This window comes from Trypanosoma melophagium (genome assembly GCF_022059095.1).
Source record: "Trypanosoma melophagium isolate St. Kilda chromosome Unknown ctg6segment0, whole genome shotgun sequence".
Lineage (NCBI taxonomy): Eukaryota > Euglenozoa > Kinetoplastea > Trypanosomatida > Trypanosomatidae > Trypanosoma > Trypanosoma melophagium.
Window position 1 is genome coordinate 1,316 of NW_027125189.1, and position 25,278 is coordinate 26,593.

Below are 25,278 nucleotides of genomic sequence, written 5' to 3' on the forward strand. Positions count from 1 at the left end.
TTGTAGCAGACCACGACCTCCACACCATAAACCTTGTACTAATGTAGTGGTTGTATATACAAATACACAAAGTAAGAAAACACTACTCTTACCAGAGAGGACTAATCAAAGCAACTTATTGTGGCATATCACTGGCAAAACATGAATAACACTAGACAGGCAAGAGTACACCCAATACACTAGTCACACTACAACAGCCAGCACAGAGAGGAGGATAAAGAAAGAAAGAGGAAAAGAGAAAATATACAAGAGATGCATACATTCCATCAGGGGACATCCACCAATCCTAACATTAGGAACATAAGAGAACAATCCATCTTACAGCCCACATTGGCCACCACAATTACCCAGTGAATACTCAAAAAGAAAGAAAACTCCTATACTTTATCCTTTAAACATACTCCCAACCCAAAAAATTAATAAAAAGTTTACTCTTTTTCCTTTACATGTTCTTATCATGCACAAAAAAAAACTTCTTCACACTTTTTTCGCGCTTCAGGGGCAAAGGCCCTGCGGTTTCCTCCCCTCCCCCGGCCCCGCGGGGCACGTCAGAGCGGACGCCGGAAAGAAGGGTCCAGACCGCCCCGTCCCCGGGGAGAAAGACAACGCCCCGGAGCGGTTGCGGGAGGGGTTGGAAAAAACGGCCGGCGGGGCCCAGGGGGGAATTCTGTCTTTTCCCCGGGTGGCGCCGGGCCAGCTTTTTTTCTTGTTTTTTTTTCTGTAGATGTTTTTTTGTCGTTGTTGCGATGGGTGGTTTGGCGTCTTTCTTTCCTTTGCTTCTGTTGTGTGTTGGTGCGTTTCTTTTTTTTCTTTTTTTTGATATTTTAGGTGGGGGTTGTTGTGGGCGGGGTATCTTTGCAAGTTGGTGTTGTTTTTTTTTATTTTCTTTTTTTTGTATTTTTTTTTCATCTGTTTCTTCTTTTTTTTTCCTTTTTTTTTTTTTGTAAAAAAAAACAAAGTGTAGGCAGAAATGTCAGAAAAATACCAACAATTGATGAAACTAATAGTTGTTGGAGATAGTGGAACAGGAAAATCATCCCTCCTCCATAGGTTTGTTGAAGATACATTTTCAGAGGAGCAGGCGCAGACGATTGGCGTTGAGTTTGGTTCTAAAATTGTTCAACTCGCTGGCCGCAAAGTAAAATTGCAGATTTGGGATACAGCAGGGCAAGAAAGGTATAAATCTGTTACGAGAAGCTACTACAGGGGCGCTGTGGGTTGTCTCATTGTCTATGACATCACAAAGCGATCCTCATATGAAAGTGTTCCACAATGGTTAAATGATGTTCGACAACTTGCTGGAAAAGACGTTGTCGTAATGCTCATAGGTAACAAAAGTGATATTTCTGATAAACGAGCTATTCAACATAATGAAGCCTCATTATATGCTTTAGAAAATGGTCTTCTGCATTTTGAAACATCTGCTGCAACAGGGGAGTTTGTGAGTGAAGCATTTTTAAAGGTCGCCAAAACAGCTCTAACCATTACTGCCGAGAATACGAATATGGAGGAAGATAGTGCAGTCGAACCTTCTAGTGAAGGAATCACAAGAGGAGGCTATTCGTGTGGTTGCTGAGTGATTTGTTTTTCTTTTTAGTCATTTTTTCTCTATTTCGCCAATTTTTTTTTCTTTGTAGTCCGTTTTTGACAATTTTTCTTGATGTGTACTTCTCATGATGTTTTGTTTTTCGGATTCCTTTTTTCATTGTTTCTTCGTTGATGCTTCTCTATATAATATTAATATAATAATAACAATAATAATAATAATAATAATAATAATAATAATAATAATAATAATAATAATAATAATAATAATAATAATAATAATAATAATAATAGTTATTATTATTCCTGTTATTGCAAATGTTATTATCCCTCTTATTGTTGTTATTATTATTATTGTTATTATTGCGATTTTTTTGGTGTTTTTTTTTTGGTGTTTTTTTTTTGGTGATTTTTTTGTAATTTTTATGGGTCTATTAGAGGAAGTCATTGTTATTCTGTATTTCTTTTTTTTTGTTCTTTGTAGAGTGAAGTATGAAGTCGAATTCTAGTCGTTTAAAGGGAAAGTCTGGTTGGAGTGTCGAAAATTTTGCTGAAAGGATATTTATTTCGTCACCTCGTTTGTTTAGCTTTTCACATCGAGTTTTGGGTAGTTTGCGGCATCCGTATGTAGTTGTGGTCGTGGATTTATTAGATTCCGATTCTTACGCAAGTAAAAATCGCGTTGAGGAATTTATGGGTGCTCTTTTACAGTCTCGTGATGAAGAAGAGAAATGGGCTCGTGTCGCCTCTATGTTTGATTCCAAACTAACTGCAGAAGAAGTTGATGCACTCCGTAGGAAAGTCTCACTTAATGCGGAAATAAAAATATCTATTGAGGCTCTTTGGGATGGTTTAGGGGGCGTTTCTAACGGTCTTATTAAAGAGGATGATTACAAAACTTTTCATTTTAAAATGTATTCTTATCTGCTTGGAATTGATAATGTTAGCGCGATAACTGCCACATCTGCAGCTGTTTCAGAAGATTTTATTTATGACAAAAGAGGTAGTAATGGCGTCCCATTTGGTTCTTTTGCTGTTTCTATGCTGGAATTAGCAGATAATTGGACGAGAACACGAAAACCTGAAGATTATGTTCGCTTTCTAAATGAAGTTTGTGAAAATTGTCTTCCGAGCCAACAGAAACAACCACCAAAACATGTTGCCCTGTCTTATAAAAAACCCGTTTTTTTTTCTGGTGGTCTGGTGTGTCGAGTTGATGGTGGCGATCATGTTATGTATGTAAAAAAGAAGTTGCATTAGTTTTTTTTTTTCTCGTTCAGATGAATGAACTGTCCTCTCTTCGTAATTTTTTTTTTTTGTGATTGGAGTGCTATTACTACTACTGTTATTACCATAAATGGTATTATTATTATTATTATTATTATTATTATTATTATTATTATTATTATTATTATTATTATTATTATTATTATTATTATTATTATTATTATTATTACTATTTGTTCTGTTTCTTTTGTTCTCCTTGTTTGGTTTTCTTTTTTTTCGCTTTTTTTCGCTTTTTGGTGTTTTTTTTTTTTTTGGCCATTAAAAAAAGATATAAATTTGTGTTTGTTTTCTCTGGGAAAATAAAAAAATGTCTGAATTTACTGAAGCATCTCCGAAAAAGCTACACAAAAAAAGTTGCTTTGAACGAGCCTGTAGGAGTATATATCCGCGGCATTCTGTTTGTCCCGTCTTTGTGACTCTTGTTTTGCTGGCAGTGGTTTTCATACCCGTTGGAGTCATTATTATTAAGGTAAGCGATGCTGTTTTTGAGATTAGTATCAGATACGACAATGTGAACAATTACCAGTATCGTGTCGGACCATCTGGTCTATATCCTCAAGAATTTGACTTCAACAATTCTAACTTTTCTACTGGAGCTCGAGTTAGAAGGTCTTTTTCTCTTTCAAAAAGTCTCGCATCTCCTATTTACCTACAATACAGAATTGTAGGATTTCATCAAAACTTTCGCAATTATGCAGTTTCCAGAGATTTGGCACAATTAGAAGGAGATGCTAATTCGGTAAATGATGATTGCAGACCCTTTAGATATCCTGGTGAAATTCATGGAAAGAGTATTGATGGGATATATTTTCCATGTGGTGCAGTTGCATGGAGTCTTTTTAACGATTCCATGAGTTTGTATCGATTGCCATCCTCTGGAGGGGCTGAAGATTCCAATGATGTTCCTGATTACGCTGAATTGGTATGTGCTGGACATGCATTTGATGCACTTGGTAACAGTTTAGAAGAAAGAAATCATTGTAAAAAGAAAGGAATTGCATTACCAAGTGATATATATCTTTTTCATTCAGCGGAAGGTGTGCGTTCAAATGATGCTTTGTGGGCTACCGGAGGGGATCCCAGTTCGGATAATCCTTATAAAGAAAAGGGATATTATTATGAGGAACCTGGACATCGTATTCCTTCAGCAACTGATGAGGATTTTCTTGTATGGGCTTCTTTATCTTACATGTCTGATTTTACCAAAATGTATCGCATAATTACAACTGACCTTCTGCCAGGTGATTATTTCATTGATATTCTGGAAAACTTCGATGTTTTTTCTTTTTCAGGTGAAAAACATGTGGTTTTGATGACACGAAGTTGGTATGGCGGGAAAAACTCTGTCATGGGAGTATTATTCCTTGTTATGGGATGTATCTCATTTGTTCTTTGTATAAGTGTTATCATCTTGCAGTATGTGCAATTAAAACGATGTTAGGTTGTCGGCTTTTAGGATCTAAAATGGTGTACAGTGCTTTTGCGTTTTTTTTTTCCGCGTTTTTTTTTTTTTTTAAGAGGGAAAGAAATTAGCTTCCTGAGTTAACTGTCGACATATATGAGTGAGGTTTTTTTTTCTTGATTTTTTTTTTAGTATTTTTCTTCACGAAATGGTGTTAGTGTTCGCCACATATTTGTCAAAGTGACCCTTTCCTTTTTTTTGGTGTGGAGGGTTAATGGTTCAAAATAAAAATGGGGTTTTCCTTTGCTGCTGAAGAAGACATCTTAATTTTGTAATATTTATTTAAATAACTTTCTGTACAAAGAAACAAAAAGCTCGTTTCTTCTTTTTCTCCAAATAATCTTGCAATACAGGATCAAGGTGAAGAAGAAAAACTATTAAATAACTACAAGTTTCAAATGTCTTGGCAAGCGTATATTGATGACAGCCTTATAGGCAGTGGCTTCATGCACAGTGCGGCCATCGTCGGGTTATCTGATGGCAGTTATTGGGCCTATGGAGGAACTTATATTCCACAACCGGAGGAAGTTGCTCATATATTGAAATGTCTGGATGACTTGTCTCTCGTGCAGTCTTCAGGTGTAACTATTTACGGTGTAAAGTTTTTCGGTCTTCAGGCAGGTGTCGATGGACAAATGAAGTATATCTTTTTTAAGAAGGGTGCTGCAGGAGGTTGTATATATACATCAAAGCAGACCGCTATTATTGCTGTTTATGGGAATCCTGGGGATGCGTCATCCTTGCAACAAGACCTTCAAAAAACAGGAAACACAGAGGCTGTTGTTAATCCAGCAGATTGTAACTCAACAGTAAAGAGGATTGCAGAGTATCTCATAAGTTTGGATTACTAGATAGTTCTACCTTATAGATATTATTAGTATGATAACTAATTAGCGGAAGTTTGTTTTTCTTTTTTTTCTACGGAAAATTTTTTTTTATTTCTACTTTGTAGTCACTGTAGAATTGGTAGTAAAAATGTTTTTTTTTTAGTGGTGAAAAAATGTGTCATGCTTTGTATCGTTTTCAAATTCTATTTATCATTTTTCCGCACTCTCCTTTCTCTCTCTTTCTCTCTTTCTTCCTTTTTTTTTTTAGGCATTTATGCATTCTTGCCAATATGCCATAATGTGTCCTTGTGGCCGAGGCACTTGCTTTCTATGCTCTAGACTATGTATATCTTGCAACCGATTGGTATGTCCTTGGTGCGTTCCACCGTTAATGACGCATTGTAAAATGTGTTGTCTAGCGTGCTTTCAAAATACTCGTTGCCATATATAACCATGGAGCGTTCTTCAGACATTCCTAGTAGCCTCTAATTTTCGTTGGCAATGGCTTTAACTTTCTCTCTCTCTTTTTGTCGTCGTGTTTTTCAACATTCTTTCTTTCTCATTACGATTAGAAATTTCCCGTTTTACTGTTTTAACTGTTTTGTTCTTTATCACCTTAGTTTTCGTGTTCTGTTCCTCTCATTTCTATAAGAAACATGTTGTCTAGGAATATCACTCGTTGTTTGCTTCCACGGGTAAAGTGTACAACGTACGCTCCGTTAGTGGCATGGGCTCCGCCCACTAGCATGACTCCATTTTCGCTACTCCCTAGAAAAGAAATGCCTACTTTACTGTTTGAATCAACAAAGATAGAAGAATTAACATGTGGTACGGGACAACCTGCTCAGCGTGGGCGTCGCAAACCAATAGTATGGAAACGAAGACATCCATGGTTTGATAGACAATGGTCTCTCGACCTCAAGCGTGCGAAAAAGGGTCCATCAACCCCTCAATTTCCTGAGGGTGTCCCGTTTACTCAAATTAGGTCGTTTCAATCTTTTGCGGGAAGGTCATGGAAAATTAATGCTGGACGTAGAAGGAAAATACGTCTTTCGTTGAAACGAGGTCGTCGCAAGTTGTTGTAGTACCTTTGAATCTTCTATCTAGTACCTCAATTTCTATTATTATTATTATTATTATTATTATTATTATTATTATTATTATTATTATTATTGTTATTATTTCTCTACCTTTGAGTGCATGTATGTAAGTGTTTTTTTTTAATTCCTTGTAATGCTATGAGATGACCTGTTCTCCTTTTATCCCTCTCTCTTATTCATTTAGTTTTTCATTATTCTACGTGTTTAGTTTTTCTTTTTATTTATTCTTCTTTTTACAAAAATAGACCATGAAGGTTGTCTATTCTTTTCTATTTCTTGCACTGTTTTTCTTACGGGATGTGTATGGACAAAAATGTTCTTTTACGACACAGCGACTGCAATGTGGAGAACTCGCTTGTGATATTGAAAGAGGCATTTGCGCTTTGTGTAATGAGTCCAGTAATTGCTATCCTGGTGCCATGCGTTGCGTGGATGGAAGGTGTGTTGTAGGATCTCTTGCCAGTAATTTTTCTTTTCTTTCGGGATTAGCGATGTTTTGCGCTTTTTGTGTCTGCTCCGTTGCAGTTGTGGCTGGTGTGGGTGGGGGTGGTATTCTTGTGCCAATGTTCTGTGCTCTTATGAAGTTGCCAATAGCTGCAGCAGTGGGTTTATCTCAGTCAACCATATGTGGTCAGAGTACATTAAATATGATTATTGCCGTTAGGAAACGTTATCCTAACCCCCGGTGTTCACGTCCTCTTATCAACTACCAATATGTAACACTGCTTATACCACTTGGATTTCTTGGTACTCTTGTTGGAGGTATATTAAGCAAGGTATGTCCGGATTTACTCCGTTTAATCCTTTTATTTGTACTCCTTGTCTTTGTGTTGCACCGTACCGTACAGAAAATGATTGCCCAATATCAAAGGGATCGGCGCAACGAAGAAGCAGTGGATTCAAATGCACCTGTTCCTGAAGAGGAAGTTCCACAAGAAGAAACTGGTGACTCCACATTTTCACAACCCCAGTTTCCACTGTTAGAGATTATTTGTATATTAATCTCTTTCTTTATTACTGTCTTGTTTAATGTATTGAGATCTAAAAATGTTTGTGGGGGTACTTTATATATATTGTTTTTCGTGATGCCTATCTTAATAAATCTTCTTATTTTTTTTTGCTATCGCTGGCGTTTATCTCGTATGGATAAAAGATCGTTAACATTTTCCTGGAATAATCGTACAACAATGTTATTTCCATTGGTGGCGCTAATAGCAGGAGGAGCGGCAGCCTTACTTGGTATTGGAGGAGGATTGGTATTGGGATTTGTATTGTATGAAGTAGGTCTTATTCCTGAAGAAGCTTCTGTTACTGGTGGTATGGTGACCTTCTTTTTGTCTTTTTCAAATGTCATTGGCCTTTTGATTGAAGGTCACCTTCTTATTGACTACGGTGGTGTTTTGTTCGCCCTTGGAATGGGAAGTACGGCGCTTGGACAATTCTGTTTTATGAGAGAAATAAAAAAACGCAATCTTAGATACCTTATTATAGCATCTTTAGTTACGATTATTGGCGGTTCTCTCCTTGTTCTTACAATTTATGGTATTTATAATGCCATTGTGGTTGTTCGGGCTGGTGGCTCAATCATGGGAGTTGGTCGCATTTGCCCCTTAAGGGTAAATCATTAAAGTGATACTATATATATATATATAGGAATATTTTATTGGGAACTTGTGGAAGAATATGTATCGTGTTTTTGGCCGATAACAGTCTAGACTTTGGTGGGTTGTGTAATCTAATTCTTTCCTTGGGTTTTGTGGTCTAAAAGAGCATGTGGCTGAACGATTAGAAAAGGATTTAAGATTTGTTTTTTTCCCTTCCCACCCACCGCCTAATCCCCTTCGCGTGGAGAGGTCTAGAGTGGAAGGGACTCTAGAATCTGCCACTTCGTAAGTCCTGTCGGGTGATCCTTCGGCGGTATAGAGAATTTGATTTTGTTCTCCTTATTGCGCGGTATCGTTTATTGATAAGTTTTGTGTTGTGAAATCATTCGAGCCGCTATAGATTATTTGTTTTTATCTATTTGTTACCATTGGCCAAATTAGGAAAGCATATTCTATATACAAATATATATTTGTTGAATATATCTCAAATAAAAGTAAGTTGGGAAATTCACATTGTTACTTCCCCCCCCTCCCCTTGATTTTTTATTTTATTTATTAGATAATGGATTCCGACATTTGTGATGATGAAGCAAATAGTTGGAGGATCTGCGTCGAAAAGAACTTGGGAAGTCGTGAATTGGAATTCAAATGTGTAAACGAACGCGCCTCGTTTGATCGCTGCATCCATGATTGGCGCATAAATGGTGGTCAAGATGAGAAAATAAAGGGTGAAAATGAGGGTGAACCACCACCGCAATGCGCAGCAATGTCATGTCTTGTGGGTTTGTGTCTGCGCAACACTGATTATGATTTCCAGAAGTGCAGGCTTCCCATGCAATATTTTAAGCATTGTGTAAAGAGCTTTTACGGATCGGAGTATATCACGTAGGTATCGAGAGATATTTTTTTTTTCTGTGAGTGATCGGCGCGGTGGTGATATTATTTTGTTTGCGATTTTAGGAGAGTGAATATTAACTCAGAAGGTGAAAAGGAAAAATGACAATATAATTTAAAGAGAAAAATAGAGAAAATCTGCTTTTGTACATCATCTCTTACTTTGGTGTTCGCTGTATTATACATGTTTCTTGATCTTTTATGTGTCTCCTCACTTTTTTTTTTACTATTTAGAAATTGCAATGAATGTTTTTTCTTCTCTTGTAACGGGAGCCCGATTTGATCCCAACAGGCATGGCGCCGCCATGAAGCGGTTTCGCACAGACTCCGCGAGTAAAGAATGTCCCACATCCCCTGCCAATCCAATTGCCGACGCATTTGCTGTGATGATACCCACCCCTAGTCGTACTCTGGATATTTTTGGTTCCACCAACAGCTCAAAGTTAACAGAGGAGGCAAGTTCAACAAATGTGAAGTTACCCAAAAATAATACTAACCATACTCTCCTTCAAAATATGAGTGCCAAGAAAAAAAGAAACATATGGCGTAAAAACGAATTAGAAGTTGAGGGAATTGATATACCACAACCGATCGAACATTTTTCAGATTTGGTTCGACCACCATTGTCTGTTGATGAACGCCTCGTTACTAATCTTTTTGAACGAAATCACCGTATTCCTACTCCAATTCAAATGCAGGCTATCCCTTCTTTAATCAATAAAAGAGATATTCTGGCATGTGCTCCAACTGGTTCTGGGAAAACAATTGCTTTCCTTGTTCCTATGTTTCATTTGTTAAAATCCCCCAACCCTGAATCTGGTGTACGTGCACTCATTGTAACACCAACGATGGAACTTGCTGAACAAATTGAGAGAGAGATTTTTTTTCTCATGAAAGGTCGGAGGTGGAAACTTGTTCAACATGGACAATCCACACGGAAAAAGGATATTTTTGTTACTACACCTGGACGTGTAGCTTCTATGATGAAAAAAAAACTCATCGATTTGAGTAGCATTCAATACCTTGTATTTGATGAGGGGGACCGTTTATGGGATTCTACAACAGATAATATCAAAGTTGTAGACTCTCTCCTTACCGCATGTACCTGTAAGGAAAAAGTTGTTGCATTATTCACTGCTACACTAAGTGCAAAAATTGAGACTATAGCTCGTTCAGTCATGAGTCCAGATCCTATTCGTATTATTGTTTCTGGTCGTGCATCAGCTAACAAAAATGTCTCTCAAGAACTTGTGTTTTGTGGTAATGAGCTTGGAAAAATTGTGGCTATGCGCAACATTGTTCGTGAAGGTATTACCCCACCAGTTCTTATTTTTGTTCAAAGTATTGAGCGAACAAAAGAACTTTATGACGAAATAAGGTGCCAGGGACTTCATATTGCAGTAATGAACTCTAAAATGTCCCACGAAGAACGAGATGAGACTATGATGAATTTTCGTCTTGGAAATATATGGGTTCTCGTTACAACAGATCTTCTTTCTAGAGGAATAGATTTTAAAAATGTGGGTACTGTGATAAATTTTGATATTCCAACTACTATTGAATCTTATATTCATCGAATTGGAAGATGTGGAAGAGCGGGAAAAACAGGAAGAGCTATAACTTTTTTTACTGAAGATGATAAGCTGCGAATCCCACCAATAGCTCGCATAATGAAAGAATCTGGTAATGCTGTTGAGGATTGGATGCTTGAAATAAAGTCAGATCGACAGACACGTCGTCGTCTACAAAGAACTACACCGCACAGAATGATCGTTAATACTAAAAAGAGGATGCTTGTCGCTGGCCAGCGTATGCAAAGACAACTGCGAAGGCTGGAACAGGAAGCTACCAATGCGGATAAGGATGAATCAGATGATAACACTATCTAATTTCTATATTTATATTCGATTAAAAAGCTTTTTTTTGTTTTATTTTTTTCCTTTCTTTATTTCTTTTTCTACTTTTTGGAAGTTTATTGGATTATAGTTTATTGATTTAAAGTCTATTAAATTGTAACCACTGCTTTTTTTTTTTTGTAATTTTTGTTAAAGGAAAGGAAGGGTAAAATGATAGGATAAAAGGTATATCAATGACGACGACAATGTTCTTTAACGAGTTTAAAGGCTTTTTCGAGTTTTTATTTTTCGGGTGACGAATCTCTCGTAAGGATCTTTTTAAGGTTACAAAGTGCTTGAGCTCGACATAATATTTCTCTGTATTTTTCGATACTATGTTCCTGAACCGTTTCTCAGTCTTCTCCGTTTTTTTTTTCATTGAATGTGTAGTTGTAATGATTTGACGTTTTTATTTATTTATTTTCTGAAGCATTGCGAAGGTCAGAGTGTAAATTACTAGTATGAGGTCTATTCATGCGCAGTAGTAGATGAAACACCGATGCACTGGAAGGAAGAGGAAAGAAAAAAGTCTATATGTGGTTGTTTACTTAAAGTGTGTTAAGGTAAATATCATGAGAGGGTTATGTTTGTTTTGCTTAAGGTGTCAAATTGCGATAATTTTAAGATTTATTTGGAATGACGTTGCTACGTATAAGAAAGGGCTGATTATATATATATATATATATATAATACCTTGACTAAAGGCTGAATTTGCCATTTAACCTAAATTTTGTTTTTTTGGTCTGAGTGGACATTTGTATACATAATACACACACATACACAGAGATAGAGATTAACAATAATGTATTTTCTTTACCTATTATTTTCTACCATTAGAATGGGTGAAGGTTGCTTTGTTTGTATGCTTTTTTTCTTTCTTAAATATCTTTATTTTTATTTTTTCGTTCTGTAATGTGATGAACAATTCAAAAAAATATATGAGTAGTCGAGGATGGGTGAAGGTGAGGAAGTAACGCTTCTTGCCGTTGCTCTGGCGGGAGAGGAAACCTATTGGCTATGTCAGCCAGTTGCTGGGAAGCGACTTCAGCCGGAGTGGAAAAACTGCACATGTCATTGGTTGTACCTTGTAGATGGTGATGTTCATAGCGTTTTACCTTGGTACACTGAAGATATGGGTGCTCTACTGGAGGTTGATATTTCTGAAACATCTAGAATTGAACGTTTTGCAGTAATATATGATTCAGTAAAGGCACGAAAAATTGTTGTCAACAGAGGAGCATCCTCCAGGACCTTTTTTATCGTTGGAAATGAGGAGCGAGACATTGTTGAAGCCAAATTTGATGATCTTCTTAAGCGAGAGATAAGTGTTTCTACTGGTACTTCTACTACTGATGCTGTTTCAGTTAGATCGCAGAATAAGCTGCGTGAGGAAAGGCGACAAGCTAAACCGGCTTCTGTTTCTGAAAGAAATGATGATAGTCAGGTTGGTAATAGTGAAGTATTTTCATGGAAAAGCCTTTATATAGTGGAGTATGGAAATCGTATTTTTTATGTGTGTTCTGCTCCACATGGGAATAGGTATGGATATAAGGTTGAGCGGTTAATTCGGAAGGGATTCACAATTTATTTACTTTTCCAAGATGAGGCCGCAGGTCCATGTAAACTGGGTGAGAGGCAAAAAGTAGATAGAGTTACAGTATGTTCTGTATTAAAGGCAGATGAAGGAAAAGTAATGATGATGACAACAGAGGCACATGAGGAGGTTATCTCGAGGGAAAGGGAATCCACAGAGTGTTCTGTAGTTGAACCTCCTCCAAAATGCGCAAGGAAAGAAATCACAAAGGTAGATTCACCTCCACCCCGCTCTCTTAGAGCTGTTAGTGTAAATCTATGGATAGAAACTGAAGAAAAGGTTGATGCTTCAAATAAATTGGTGGATATGTTTCCCTTTTCAAGTGATGGTGGGTGTTCAGTGCGTACAACTGTCTTCCCTGATGGGACATGCGTAACGTACGATTTGTCTACTGCTGCAAAGTATGTCGGCAAAAAGAAAGTCGTCTCTACACCTACAGACCATGATATGATGGGACTTTTGGAGAACATTCAGCTAGCAAAGGAACAGTTTAACGCCTTGTAAAACAAAAAGATTCGTCTTAATTAGAGAAAGAAAAGTGTGGCACCTTTTATTTTATATGTTTGCTGTTGTTGTTGTTGTTGTTTTTCTGTTTGTTTGTTTGTTTGAGGTTGAATCTTTGAATTATGCAATATCCTATAGTTCTGCTTTATTCCTTATTTTAATTTAATATATATATTTAAATCTTTCTTCTCTACAATCCCCTTTCCCTCAATTTCTTTATTATGTAATATTACAGGAAGACGTACGGAGGGGAGGAGGGGGGGGGGGAGTTTAGAATATCAAGGTAAATGTTTCGTTTCCGCCTAGTACTTAAGCTAACTCCACGCGAAAGCATCCGATGTGTGTTTCAGAGCAAAGCCTTTGTTAATGCCAGCAAGGAACTTCCTTGTACACCAGAGGGAAAGAATCCCTACGATGTTCTCGAAATTACCGTTACTAACGCAACGACTCTAGATGATGTCTCAAAGCAATTCAGGGATCTTGTGGTTAGAAACCATCCTGATCAACCAGGTGGTTCACATGAGAGAATGTCAGAGGTTAATGCAGCCTATAAAATTGTAAAGGACCATCATAATAAGTTGATTCAACGTTTAAAAGAGTCTGAAGCGAATATGAATGGAAATGACACTTTTCAACGACATAGGAATGCTCGGGCCCGTAGCGATGATGAACTTGGACGATCTGGTGGAGTATTTCGACGAAACGCAAAAACTAGTGAACAATCCGCTGCGTTTCGAAAGTCTCGTTCGCTTCAAGAAATCGAATCTGACTGGATACGATTCAAACAAGATACCGAAGAAGCTGTGAAAAGTATGTGTAACCGTTATGAATTGGCCGTGGAGAAGGGACGTTTTTTTCGTAAGACAGTGATGCTTAATGAAATTACTGTAAGGGAAAGATGGCTGCGAAAAAGCTTTGTGAAAAACGTCTGGGAACAGGTGCATGAATTAAGAGGTGAGCTTCTACGTCGAGGAGCACGCAGTGCACAGCAATCACAACTTGCTGAAGAAATGATTTCCTTTGCATCCGTTACTCAACGGAAATTAAATGAGGATTTTCAACGTCTTACTCAGATGAGTGTTCAATCACAATACCGTCTATTTTTGCAACGAGTACTGTTTACAATGCTTCTGTTGGTTCTTTTTGTCAAGTTATGGAAGTGGTTCTTCACTGGATTATTTAGGAATTCACTCACAGTAAGATTCCGACAAGGAATCTTGAGCCATTGATAGTGTCATTGGGAGGGTGAGTGTCTAATCACACACTTTTTTTTCGTCTTTGTTCATTTTTCTTTTCTTGGCTTCGTTATTTTTGCAATTCAATGCAATTGAAGATATCTTTTTTTTTGTTTATATACCTGAACTATAAATTCAATTCTATTCTTTTTTTTCCTCTTTTTAATTATTAATTTGTTCTTTCTTAGTGTAGAAACTGGATTGGCATCTGACTTGTTTTTTTTTTCAATGAGCATAGCAACGCATAATATAAAAATGAATTTATGGAATTCCCAAACAGAGCATGGCGCTTCATTTGATCCATTTGATGGTGTTGAAAAGGATGAGGCAACTCTAGTGAGAATCAAGTGGTGGTCTGATCATGTGGAACAAGAGTTAGATTTACACCGAAGTCCTTTTGTAGCTTCTGAAATACTTTTGAAACAGTTGAGCGGATATGGGACCTCAGAGGATATTAAAGAAGAACTTCTTCTTGCAACTGTTTTACCGGTACTTAATCGCTGTGCTTCTGGTTTGGGAATGTATGGCGAACTTCTCGCAAAGGCACTACATGAGATTCTCCCAGCAGTAATGTTTACAAGGACTCAAACCCTAAATAATGGTGAGGTTATTCAACGAAGATCATATGCAGAGTGTTTTGCTCGTATTTTACAGAAATATAATTATCATATTGCACTGGCTTCTTCTCTTCAGCATCGAGCCGCCCTAGAAGAAGAAGTTATGATACGTGTCGTTCGTAAACTGGATAACTTATGGAAGAAAATGTGTTTTAGGGCTTGGAGGGCACTTTGTAATCTTGTGAATGTCAGAAAAAAGGGATTTCAACGCTTAGCTGCACGAGGTACAGCTTTGCGTATAGTTCCTACGATTATTAAAAGATGGCGTCGTTATGCACATGAAGTAACACTTAGAGAAAAACTTTCAAAACATGGTGCATTAGCGAAAGAGCTGGAAGATTTATATTTACTTGAGCAAGCTACTAAAAGTCGTCATGAACGTATACTTGAAGAGGTTCGTGAAAAAAATCGTTTATTAGAAATAACAAGAGAACGTTGTATGGAGACTGAAAATAAACTAAAAGTACTTGAAGATATTTTGCAGGAGACTGATTTATCTCTGCATGCTCATTGGAAAAGTTGGAATGAAGCAGTTACAAAGATATTTTGTGACACTAATGAATCTCAACCTGCTGTGATTGGTAATCTTCGTTTGGATGCACAATCTACTACTCAAAATATAACAGATACTGCAACTTTGTACTCGAAAGAAGCACAGAGACGTAAATGGAAAATAGATAAAAATACGATTTGTCAATACATTACTAAAGCAAAATTGGGAGTTATGGTGGCTGATCGAATCGGACCAGATGAACTCATTACAATGGTGTCACGTGCCTGCAAACCGGTTGCACCACCATTAAGGTTAGTAGACGCAGTTCGTGATGATCAGCAAAAATATACTCTGACTATTAGGTTTCTTTCTTGTGTTAATGATGGTGGTCATTGTTCATTGTTTTCACATAATCATGTAGGTTCCGGTAATAATTCTCCTGTTGATTCGTGTAAAGAACATGGTAAAGAAATGGTGGCACATGTGACAGCAGGTATTGATTCACTTCATCGATGTTCAGAGACTAGTGGGACTTATCTTAATGCAATACAAAGTTGTTTGGCTGCTGAAGAGCTTAATCAGGTTCATGATTATTTGGGTAGAGTGTTTTGTGAGCTTGCCGCTAGTGGAGTTCCTTTAAAACGTGAAAAGATTGAAGGTTGTATTTCTGCAATAGTTGAACCTCAGGATCGTCAAGTAGTTCGTGCTTTATATCCTTCTCAGGGTATTAACTCTGTTTCAGATATGATAAACTATTTGACAAAGGTTTCACAGTTGAATTCATGGACAATTACTAGCCTTGTAGAACACATAGAGAATCACTACGATACTGACCCTAAGGAAGAACTCTTTTCAGTGCTTTGTGACGAAGAAGTTGAAAAATATTTTAATGAACATGAATCAGATGTATCTAATATTTTTGCAAATTTTAAGGAGAAACGTTTTCCAATGTTTCTTTCAAAGGAATCTATGAAGTTGTTCTTGATTCGAAAATTTGCTTTTCATAGTGAAGAGGTTGAATCCTTATTTCAGATTGGTGCTGTTCCCGGAAAGATAAGTAAAGATGCATTTAAAAAATTCTTACTTGGAATTGCTGTCTTTATTAACCCCTCACCTTTTGTTTCAAACGCAAAAAAACTTGCAAACCTGATTGAACAATGTATAGAAAAGGCATGACAGTCTTCAACATTTGATTTTTTTTCTTTTAAATTTTTATCTTTGTGTAAATTCCAATACAATACAAATGAGATTGGTGGTTTAAATACTCTGGATTATGTGTGCATTTTAAACTATACCGGTATATTATTATTATTATTATTATTATTATTATTATTATTATTATTATTATTATTTGTTTGTGTTAATCTTCCATTTTTTTTTTTGTCACTTTCTCCTTTTTTCTCTCTCTTTGTCTTCCCTTTTAAGAGTTGACGGTGTCGCATGAAGGAGTTAACATGTACCCCTGCAAGACAGATCACCAAACATTTGTTCATCATATGGCCCTAGATCCATCAGGTGCCTTGCTTGCATCGTGTTCAAGTGACAAAGAAGTAAACATCTTTCATCGCACTTTATTGGATACCGAGTCTAGTGGTTGGAGCTTGTGTTGTGTTTTAAAAGATCATGTGGCTACCGTTACTCGTGTAGCGTGGTGTTTGCATCGAGAACATGAACCACTACTGGCAACTGCAAGTGCTGACAGGTGGTTTTATGTCTACAAAATTGAAATCGTCATGCATGATGGAAGACCAGTAGCCCAAGCGAAGAAATGTTCCACTGTACGAGGATACGAAAAGGATGTAATCACTGATGTTGCTTTTATTCCTCCACAACAGCGGTATGGTTTGCTTTTGTCTACTGCATCACTTGACGGATGGGTGCGATTGTATGAGATTCAACCGACAGAGCTGCGCTGTATCTACAAAATTCCCCAAGAGACAGAGGTGGGTAGACCTTTAGAGGCACGACCAGGAGCAATCACCTCTATTGCATGGTTTCCAAGTTCAGCTAATGAAGCCATGACTTTGGCTGTTGGATGTATGAATGGATGTTTTTATCTATACCGATTTTCAAATGAATATAAACGTTTCGAGCGACTTCGAAGTACACCCTTTGAAAAGGCTAATACTTCCATTCATCATATAGTATGGGTACCTTCCGTTGGACGACCATTTCAGTTGCTTGCTATATGCTGCCGCAGTTGTGTTTATATTCTGCGACTGAATTGCGTTTCACCTGCTCTTGAAGACTTTGATTGTGAGCTGTTTAAATGGTCTCGGGGCGCCGTTTGCGCAGCATGGAGTCGATCTGGAGGGCTACTGTACTTAATTAGCGATGATGAGAGAACTGAAATGACAGTTCTTCGTACAAGAGATCCGTCAGATCATCAATCATGGGAGGAAGTTTCTCAAAACTTTTCCTAAGGGAATTTTATTTATTTACTTATTGCCCCATGCAGTTCTTGACGTGTTTCATATCATCGTTTCTACGAATGAATGATGGGGTTATGTCTCCACAATAAAAAAAGAAAAAAAAAGTAAAAAGTGTAACGAAGAAAAGTGACACTGACAAGATATATAAAATATTATCTTACTTTTCTTTCTTTTCTATTATTTATTTTTATTTTTATTTTTTTCTGTAGTTGATACAGCCTTAGTTAGATTACATATTATTATTATTATTATTATTATTAAAGGGCTTAACAGCAAAATGTACGGCAGCAAATCTACTATTGAGATGGGGTTCTGCTCCATCCATCGCCGAAAGCGAACACGGGTTGACTTGATTCCAATAAATGACCAGCCTGGACAAATGCGATGCAAGTCGCACAAGGAGTGTCGTCAGCGCACTGAGACGGAAATGGTTATCTGCAGCCTTCATAATCGTCGGAGAAATATTAATCAGATGAAAGAGGTTCGTAAAGGAATATTTGAATGCCAATCACAGTTTGCTTGTCGTGGCCAATTTGTTGATGGTGGAGTGCCATCGTCTAACACTCCTGCATCACCTCCTCAATATGTGTTGCCGTCTAAGGGTAGTAGACCCCAACAAACAGGAGGGGTGATGCATTCTACAACCCCAGCAAGTGTTATATGGGCACCATCATCGAATCGTACACGCAATGCGGGGTTAGTGACTTCACCGGAGTGGTCACAGAATGACCTTAAAGTGTGGTGCGCAAAGCACGGCAAGTTAGTATCTCAATGTGAACTCCTTAAAGACTCATGTTATGTCTGTTATGACGCCTCTCTCTGTTTGTCAACACCACTAGAGTTGCCTTCAGATTTACCTTTAAAGGGATGCAAAGAATTACTTTGTTCAAAACATAACGCGTTAAGATTAGTCGATTTTCTTGAGCGGGCACCAGACAAGATGGGATACCAGTGTGTAGTTGGGCACCCTTGTCGAGGAACGCTTATTAATCACCATGAGGTACTTGAGGAGCGAGGTGTTGCTTCAGGACGCGAGGCGGTGTCTTCGTTTTTCATGTAATGGCCCCTCTCTATCCTTTCCACCTACTCACACCCATTCACAGACACATTCCCGCACACAAAGAAAAAGAAAAGAAGAGAAATACAATAATATCCATATCTATATTATTATTATTATTATTATTATTATTATTATTATTATTATTATTATCATTTTATAGTAGCCTTGCTGCACATTTACTTTTATTCTTAATTTGTGATGATCAATAATAGCATTTTTGCTATTTTCTGTTCTCTTCTACTGTTTTTTTAGGGTTGGCGATGTTACCATCTCTTCAGATCAATTCTAATGCTGTGCTTGTGGAAGAGGAACATGTAGTTCAATCCACCGTAGTGGATGGGTTTCCTCAAGAATTTTCTTATTTTCATCTAAATTTTCGGGGGGTATCAACTGTGGTCTTCCAAAGGACGACTGTTTTGGTTGTGCTGCTTCTCTTTCAATCGCTGTCTCAGTTTATACTTGAAATGTACGAGGAACTTATCAGTCATCATGTTATTATTCCAATGTTCCTAACAATGCTTGTTGGAGCAGGAGGAAATGCGGGGAATCAATCCACTGTTCGGTGCATCACGGGATTAGCAACGCGTGAATTCCGACAGGACGACTACCTTTTGGTTTTGCGTAAGGAAATTGCTTGTGGTCTCATTAGCTCATCACTTTTGACTTTGGTTGGGTTTGCCAGAGTATACTACTTTTATGGGGCACAGTTCTACTCAACAATAGCTGTTTCTTTGTCACTTTTTTGCATTATAGTGATTTCAACTCTGTTGGGTACAACTTTACCGTTTTTCTTTAAGTTTATTGGTATCAGAAAAGAACACGCCGCGCCATGTATTCAGGTTTTGATGGATATTACTGGCGTCTTTATAACTTGCTTTTTGTGTTCACACACTATTCCCAAAAGTGAAGGCCTTGCTGCCGGTGTAAACACTTGGAAGAAGACAGTCTGAGTACCTGTGTGAAAAAGAAAAAAATACAAACGTAGGAAATGGAACACCAAAAAAAAAAGGTACCATGTCAGTTTTTTTTTTTCTATGAATTGTTCTTAATTTTCTTTAATTCTTTTGTTTTTCTCTTCTTTTGTATTGCTTTTATTTTATTTTGAATCTGCTTACTTCTATTAAGGAGTGCAAGATGGTTGAGGCTACCCCCGAGATGGCAGCTTACTGCTTTGCCGTCATAGTGAGCAAACTTAAAAATGAACCCACCCCCCGGGTTCCTCAAGGTATTCCCAACGTTCCTTCTCCAATATTTGTTACTCTGAAGACCCTAAATGGTAATCTTCGTGGGTGTATTGGTAATTTCAGTGCTGAACCACTTCACGATCAACTAAAAAACTATGCGATAGCCGCTTCATTTGAAGACAACCGTTTTCCTCCAGTTGAGCTTAGTGAACTTCCTTCTCTTCGTTGCTCCGTCTGTCTGCTTCACTCATTTGAGAAGGCAGATAATTGGAAAGATTGGGTTATTGGAGTTCACGGCATAAAAATACGATATAAAGGATACGGTGCCACCTTTCTTCCCTCTGTAATGAGAGAGGAAGGTTGGGATCATCTGCAAACCTTGCAACATTTACTTGCCAAAGCCGGGTATAGAGGAGAAGTAACTGGGTCTCTCCTAAATCAGGTGGAAGTAACACGTTATCAGGAAAGCAAAGCTAGCGTGGAATTTGCCTCTTTGAAACTGAGTATATAGTTCGTTGAAGTTATATTTAAATTTTTTGTTTTTCTTTGGAGTGCATCAGGGATAGGAAAAGAGAACGTTTTTTGTTTTTCGGTTTGTCTATTATTGTCATGACTTCTTCTTCATAAACGAACATACTGATAATGAGAGCTTATTGCATCTTTTTTTCTGGAGTGGGAATGTTGCACTACAGTTTTTTTTTTTGCCATTTTTTGTTTTTTTTGCTTCATTTCTCTGTAGGCTATGTTGGGTGGCCTTGGAGATACTTCTACTGTTCTACCGGAGGACCGCTCGGTGAGGGACTCCAATAGATTTGTATGGTCAACAAAATCAAAATCAAAAAGGTTTAAAAAGGTAGATGAGTCTAAGGTGGACGGATTTCTTGACAGAGCGCGTCAAGGGATTCACTGTTCGTTTTGTGGAGGTGTAAAATGTAAACATGAGAGTTGGGAATCCATGAAAGAGAAACGAGCAGATACAGCAATTGAGGGATTGAATTCAAATTGGGTAGGATCAGATGTCATTGCAAGTCAGAGACCGTCTACATCATTGTTTCTTAAGTATCTTCTTATACAACAATTTAAAGAAAAACAGATTACAGGAGTTTTTAACTTGCAAGAAAAAGGAGAACATGCTAGCTGTGGTCCTGATGGTGTTTATACATCAACTGGATACAGCTATAATGGAGAAGAAGATTTAATGCGACATAATATTAGTTATTATGAATTTCCATGGCCAGATATGACAGCACCACAACAGGATATTGTTTTACGTAGTGTTCAGGTAATGGACTTTCATGTGAAAAATTCTGGAAAAGTACTTGTTCATTGTCATGCTGGTTTAGGTCGAACAGGTCTAATGATTGCCTGTTATTTAGTTTATAGTCAACATATGCCAAGTGCGGAAGTTATAAGACTTGTTCGTCAACGAAGACCTGGAGCTATTCAGACTTCAAGACAAGCACAATTTATTCATGATTTTGAAAGACATTTATGGAGACTTACCCAAGCGTTTCGTGTAGAAATATCTGATGCTATAATTGATGTGGAATTGTTTCTACAACGACAACGTCTGGTTTTACATGGAGAACAAGCTGATTATTACCGTTTTATTCCCATGGTTATTCATGTTATTCTTTGTAGATTAATTAATTTGACTAGGGAAAATGCTTCAAATGCTGAATTAGCACTTCTTTCTATTGCGTCTAGTGCATCTCCAGAGGAGGCCACACTAAGTGCATGTAGAGTATCAATTAATAGACGTCGTTTTAATGTTAATGCTATGACCGATGTAAGTATTCTTAGTTTTCTTGTATGTGACTGGTTTCGTTCAATGTCTACCCCAGCACTTTCAGTTGAAGCTTGTAATGCTATAGTTGGGAACAAGAGAAAGGCACCTGGTGAACGAGAACCACTCCCAGATGAAATATCTCGCATAATGAGTAAATCTGTGAGACATACTTTGGGAATGGTTGTATCAGCATTTCATGTGATTTCACTTCAAGTTAAGACTTCTGTAAAGTCATATGCATTTAGATGTCTTGCAGATTCATTTACTCACGCTCACAATCCGGTTAAATTAAGGCTCAGTCCAGTGGAACGTGAGCTTATTTACGAATTTTTTCTTGAATGGGGTGAATCTATTAAAGATCTATATTTTAACGTGAATAATGTGGACAAAGCACAGTCTACAATCAGAAAGGTTGCCACTTTATCCTCTGTAGTGCTTCTTGAGACGTCTCATAGTGACCTGAGTCAGCGTGCTCTTACGTTTTACCCGGCAGACCTCGTGGCTGAAGATGCTGCTGCAACATCGTAGACAAACTTCTCATGTACGGTGGTGTTTTTTTTTCTTTTACTTTTATCCTTGCTTTGGTCTTTTTGTTTCTACCTTTTTTTGGTTCTTTTTTTTTTCTTCGTTGTTGAGCATTACCACCACCGTCACCACCATTGTCACCATCAGACCCAATAGTATCACTGTTCAACAAATCTATTTCCTGACTCCTGTCTACACCGTTTCTCTCAAGGGGGGGGGGGGGGGTTCCCCCTTTTTGGCTTTGTCCGTGCACATATGGTTGTAAATATTCAGAAATAATATATATATATATATATATATATTATTTATTTATCGCATCTGCGTAATTCCCTCTTTTTTTCTTTCCTCTGTTTTCTCTTTTGAAGCACACAATGTTTAGGCGCGTCTTTGCTGTCTTACAGAAGGGCGAGAGAGGTCTGTACTTTCCTATTAATCACCGTATAGTTGATCGAAGAATAGCTCCTGGTGTGACAACAGAAGAGGCGGATGTACAATCACGATATCGTCGTGAACTGCGGACGAGTTTTACAACAGGGGAAACACGCCAGACGACACCTCCGGCGTGGAGCGCACAAGTGCGGCCTACACATTTTTTCTCTTTGCGTCTTCCGGAGAAGAATGTTCTTAGTGGACGTGTGAAAGAGATGCATGATCATATTCTTTTTTCCCACCAACAGCATGCCCCTTTACTTGTTCCCCTTGCAAAGTTACACATTACATTGGGAGTAATGACCATTCCAGAAAACGAACAGAAGGAAATGCTACCGCTCATTCATAGTGCTGTGGCTGAGGTGTTTTCGTCAGTTCATCCACTGCAGCTTCGTTTTAGGGGATTGGGAACATTTGGATTCGGTCGTGTGCTGTTTATCCGTGTCCTTCCAGAGGCGGACTTTAGTGTTCTAGATCATGCAGTGTGCCAGATTCGGCAACGAGTTGGAGGCAAGTTGCGTGTGGACATAAAGGGCAATCCACATGATTCATATGTTCCTCACATAACTATAGCAAAAATTCGATCCAATCAAAAGGCGCAGTTTGGCAGTAAAATACCGCATTCATTATGGGTGGAGTTTCAACACCATAACTTTGGTGACGTTACATTTTCTGTAGTTGATGTTTGCAGCATGAAAAGCATAAAAAAAGAGTATTACCAAACGGAGAGCTCGGTTCAGTTGTCATAGTGAGCAGACAAATCTTTCATCTCAGTTTATAATGAGTATAAGAGAAACTATTCACATACACAGGCGAACGGATACATTTTTTTCGAGAATGAAAGTACATTTGTGAACTGAAAAGAAAAAGAAGAAAAAAAAGGTTTCATTACAGAAGGAAAATAAGTTGCAAATACATTCTTCCGTGCCCGTTATTTCTTTTTTCCTTTTTTTTCTTTTCTATAATACTTTGGTTCTTTCGCTCTCTTCTCCTCTTTTCTTATTTTCTTTTTCTCTTTCAGAGTTTCTGCCTCCAATATGGAGGGAAATAAGGGAAAGTCCAATCCAAAATCATCATATGGTGAAAAGGCTGAGCAAAAGACCCCTCTCACTTTCACTATATCTGAAAAACACAAAATGCAGCTCCGAGAGGCGTTTGATTTTTTTGACTCTGAGGGATCTGGACGAATTAAAGCTTTAGATGTGAAGGTGGCATTCTGTGCCCTTGGTTATGATGTTAGTAAAGAAGAACTTGCCCATTTACTTAAGCAAGTTGGTGGTTCTATTACTAGTGCAGTGGATTTCAACGAATTTTACAATGTTATTCTTGCAAAAATGATGCAACGTGAAAGCAGGTCAGAGGCTGTTCGGGCATTTCGTCTCATAGACGTTGATGAGAAAGGGTTTATTACTATCGATGATCTTCGTCCAATTGCCGATGCGCTGGATTTGGATTTAACAGATGATGAACTCGCAGAGATGATTCTCTTTGCTCATCCATCAATAGCATTTGGAAAGAATGAAAACGAGATAAAGGAACCACTTACTGTTACTGAGGAGGAGTTTTTGAAGCTAATGGCTCGTGCTCATGTATACTAGATAATTCCATTTTTCTTTGTGTTTCTTTCTTATTTTTTTTTGTTTCTTCTTTTTTTTCTGCAAGGCTTAAATTTTTTTTCGTTTCGTACTGAGGCGCGGTTGGTTGTCTCACTTATAGGGTTTATCCTCGATGTGAAAATGTAGTCTGTCGTTCCCTTTACATGTGTGTTTCTGTTTTTTTTCTTTTCTTATTTTCACCCTATTTTTTTTTTTTTTGCTTCGTTTTTGGTATAAGTGCAATGTCTGTCTTGGGTGTTTCATCGTATTTCCTCTGGACACAAAAGGGGAAGACAGTTTTACCGTTAGTTCGTGGAAGTGGTTTTCTCGTTTCATTTCAGCAACTTAACAGCTTCTACAAATACCATGTATTAAGTGCAGCTCACGTAACATGTCCTGTGCGATACCGACAAGTGTACGGTGACACCGTCGGACTCCGGGCGATTGGCGAGCGTCACATTAGTACAAGACTGTTGAGTGCAAAAAGTAACTGTGGTGTGGAAACATCATTAGAAATGGAATTTGCACAGACATATTTTCCAAATATGGATGTTTCTTCATTAAGGTGTAAATGTGAAAAAGAGATAGATAATTTAAGGTTTTTACCGTTTGAATTGGATTTAAGTCCTATTAAAGAGGGTACAAAACTTCTTTTTCTCGGAATGGAGTCTCTAGAGGAGAGGGGTAATCCTAATGATGACGGTCTTCGTCTCAGCGAAGTTTGTATTGAAGGTGAGTGCAGAGTAGCACTTGTTTCTCTTGATTATGGTACAGTAGTTTTAGCTTCCTTAGAGTCTCCTCTTACTTTAAGTATGTGTGGAGGACCCGTAGTTCGGAAAGATAATGGATGCTGCGTCGGCGTTATCGTTGCTCGAGTTCTGAAGAACGCACCACCACGTGATCCCAATGTGGGTTTACTGTATCAGGATCCATGGCTGGATATTTCTCAGAATGAGGGCATTCACGCATGTGGAAAAGTAGATGTTGCGTTCGTTCCGGTTCGTGAGTTTCATGATTCCCTCCGACGTTGCGAAATTTGAACAAAATATTTCCTTTCTTCAAAAAAAAAAAAACGGGTTTTATTATTATTTCTATTTTTTCTTTGTGATATTATTTTTCTTCATTTTTTTTTTTTTTTTTTTGTATCCTTTACTTTTTGAAGACGTGATTTATACTATGAGTAGCTCATATCTCTCGATACATATAT

At 37.7% G+C, this 25,278-nt stretch overlaps 19 protein-coding genes across 19 annotated transcripts; all 19 read left to right on the forward strand.

The window, feature by feature from the left end:
- Positions 1–970: 970 nt before the first annotated feature.
- Positions 971–1,576, forward strand: LSM04_004027 (Small GTPase; the record flags this gene model as incomplete). The annotated part of the gene is made up of 1 exon (XM_067332152.1): positions 971–1,576. One exon carries the CDS (start codon positions 971–973, stop codon positions 1,574–1,576), a length of 606 nt encoding a protein of 201 aa, XP_067186865.1.
- A 461-nt stretch (positions 1,577–2,037) lies between these two features.
- On the forward strand, positions 2,038–2,805 carry LSM04_000955 (uncharacterized protein; the record flags this gene model as incomplete). Its single annotated transcript, XM_067332153.1, has 1 exon — positions 2,038–2,805. One exon carries the CDS (start codon positions 2,038–2,040, stop codon positions 2,803–2,805), a length of 768 nt encoding a protein of 255 aa, XP_067186740.1.
- A 334-nt stretch (positions 2,806–3,139) lies between these two features.
- On the forward strand, positions 3,140–4,273 carry LSM04_006094 (CDC50/LEM3 family; the record flags this gene model as incomplete). Its single annotated transcript, XM_067332154.1, has 1 exon — positions 3,140–4,273. One exon carries the CDS (start codon positions 3,140–3,142, stop codon positions 4,271–4,273), a length of 1,134 nt encoding a protein of 377 aa, XP_067186965.1.
- Positions 4,274–4,692: 419 nt separating this feature from the next.
- Positions 4,693–5,145, forward strand: LSM04_005712 (Profilin; the record flags this gene model as incomplete). The annotated part of the gene is made up of 1 exon (XM_067332155.1): positions 4,693–5,145. One exon carries the CDS (start codon positions 4,693–4,695, stop codon positions 5,143–5,145), a length of 453 nt encoding a protein of 150 aa, XP_067186946.1.
- A 632-nt stretch (positions 5,146–5,777) lies between these two features.
- Positions 5,778–6,206, forward strand: LSM04_004364 (uncharacterized protein; the record flags this gene model as incomplete). The annotated part of the gene is made up of 1 exon (XM_067332156.1): positions 5,778–6,206. The coding sequence occupies one exon, from the start codon at positions 5,778–5,780 to the stop codon at positions 6,204–6,206; it is 429 nt and encodes a 142-aa protein (XP_067186885.1).
- Positions 6,207–6,469: 263 nt separating this feature from the next.
- Positions 6,470–7,849, forward strand: LSM04_006005 (Transmembrane protein TauE-like; the record flags this gene model as incomplete). The annotated part of the gene is made up of 1 exon (XM_067332157.1): positions 6,470–7,849. One exon carries the CDS (start codon positions 6,470–6,472, stop codon positions 7,847–7,849), a length of 1,380 nt encoding a protein of 459 aa, XP_067186960.1.
- A 538-nt stretch (positions 7,850–8,387) lies between these two features.
- Positions 8,388–8,714, forward strand: LSM04_007144 (uncharacterized protein; the record flags this gene model as incomplete). The annotated part of the gene is made up of 1 exon (XM_067332158.1): positions 8,388–8,714. One exon carries the CDS (start codon positions 8,388–8,390, stop codon positions 8,712–8,714), a length of 327 nt encoding a protein of 108 aa, XP_067187004.1.
- Positions 8,715–8,961: 247 nt separating this feature from the next.
- LSM04_002207 (Helicase) lies at positions 8,962–10,608 on the forward strand (the record flags this gene model as incomplete). Its single annotated transcript, XM_067332160.1, has 1 exon — positions 8,962–10,608. The coding sequence occupies one exon, from the start codon at positions 8,962–8,964 to the stop codon at positions 10,606–10,608; it is 1,647 nt and encodes a 548-aa protein (XP_067186797.1).
- A 958-nt stretch (positions 10,609–11,566) lies between these two features.
- Positions 11,567–12,712, forward strand: LSM04_003960 (uncharacterized protein; the record flags this gene model as incomplete). The annotated part of the gene is made up of 1 exon (XM_067332161.1): positions 11,567–12,712. The coding sequence occupies one exon, from the start codon at positions 11,567–11,569 to the stop codon at positions 12,710–12,712; it is 1,146 nt and encodes a 381-aa protein (XP_067186860.1).
- A 287-nt stretch (positions 12,713–12,999) lies between these two features.
- LSM04_008903 (DnaJ domain) lies at positions 13,000–13,941 on the forward strand (the record flags this gene model as incomplete). The annotated part of the gene is made up of 1 exon (XM_067332162.1): positions 13,000–13,941. One exon carries the CDS (start codon positions 13,000–13,002, stop codon positions 13,939–13,941), a length of 942 nt encoding a protein of 313 aa, XP_067187091.1.
- A 234-nt stretch (positions 13,942–14,175) lies between these two features.
- Positions 14,176–16,233, forward strand: LSM04_005772 (uncharacterized protein; the record flags this gene model as incomplete). Its single annotated transcript, XM_067332163.1, has 1 exon — positions 14,176–16,233. The coding sequence occupies one exon, from the start codon at positions 14,176–14,178 to the stop codon at positions 16,231–16,233; it is 2,058 nt and encodes a 685-aa protein (XP_067186948.1).
- A 278-nt stretch (positions 16,234–16,511) lies between these two features.
- Positions 16,512–17,480, forward strand: LSM04_007612 (WD40 repeat; the record flags this gene model as incomplete). Its single annotated transcript, XM_067332164.1, has 1 exon — positions 16,512–17,480. One exon carries the CDS (start codon positions 16,512–16,514, stop codon positions 17,478–17,480), a length of 969 nt encoding a protein of 322 aa, XP_067187026.1.
- Positions 17,481–17,766: 286 nt separating this feature from the next.
- Positions 17,767–18,549, forward strand: LSM04_001104 (uncharacterized protein; the record flags this gene model as incomplete). The annotated part of the gene is made up of 1 exon (XM_067332165.1): positions 17,767–18,549. One exon carries the CDS (start codon positions 17,767–17,769, stop codon positions 18,547–18,549), a length of 783 nt encoding a protein of 260 aa, XP_067186751.1.
- Positions 18,550–18,809: 260 nt separating this feature from the next.
- Positions 18,810–19,499, forward strand: LSM04_000957 (SLC41 divalent cation transporter; the record flags this gene model as incomplete). Its single annotated transcript, XM_067332166.1, has 1 exon — positions 18,810–19,499. One exon carries the CDS (start codon positions 18,810–18,812, stop codon positions 19,497–19,499), a length of 690 nt encoding a protein of 229 aa, XP_067186741.1.
- Positions 19,500–19,683: 184 nt separating this feature from the next.
- Positions 19,684–20,244, forward strand: LSM04_006458 (AMMECR1 domain; the record flags this gene model as incomplete). The annotated part of the gene is made up of 1 exon (XM_067332167.1): positions 19,684–20,244. The coding sequence occupies one exon, from the start codon at positions 19,684–19,686 to the stop codon at positions 20,242–20,244; it is 561 nt and encodes a 186-aa protein (XP_067186983.1).
- A 231-nt stretch (positions 20,245–20,475) lies between these two features.
- Positions 20,476–22,050, forward strand: LSM04_004533 (Dual specificity phosphatase; the record flags this gene model as incomplete). Its single annotated transcript, XM_067332168.1, has 1 exon — positions 20,476–22,050. The coding sequence occupies one exon, from the start codon at positions 20,476–20,478 to the stop codon at positions 22,048–22,050; it is 1,575 nt and encodes a 524-aa protein (XP_067186898.1).
- Positions 22,051–22,418: 368 nt separating this feature from the next.
- Positions 22,419–23,225, forward strand: LSM04_001053 (Protein kinase A anchor protein; the record flags this gene model as incomplete). Its single annotated transcript, XM_067332169.1, has 1 exon — positions 22,419–23,225. The coding sequence occupies one exon, from the start codon at positions 22,419–22,421 to the stop codon at positions 23,223–23,225; it is 807 nt and encodes a 268-aa protein (XP_067186746.1).
- A 288-nt stretch (positions 23,226–23,513) lies between these two features.
- LSM04_005844 (uncharacterized protein) lies at positions 23,514–24,074 on the forward strand (the record flags this gene model as incomplete). The annotated part of the gene is made up of 1 exon (XM_067332171.1): positions 23,514–24,074. The coding sequence occupies one exon, from the start codon at positions 23,514–23,516 to the stop codon at positions 24,072–24,074; it is 561 nt and encodes a 186-aa protein (XP_067186950.1).
- Positions 24,075–24,313: 239 nt separating this feature from the next.
- On the forward strand, positions 24,314–25,111 carry LSM04_002422 (uncharacterized protein; the record flags this gene model as incomplete). Its single annotated transcript, XM_067332172.1, has 1 exon — positions 24,314–25,111. The coding sequence occupies one exon, from the start codon at positions 24,314–24,316 to the stop codon at positions 25,109–25,111; it is 798 nt and encodes a 265-aa protein (XP_067186808.1).
- Between the last annotated feature and the right edge of the window lie 167 nt (positions 25,112–25,278).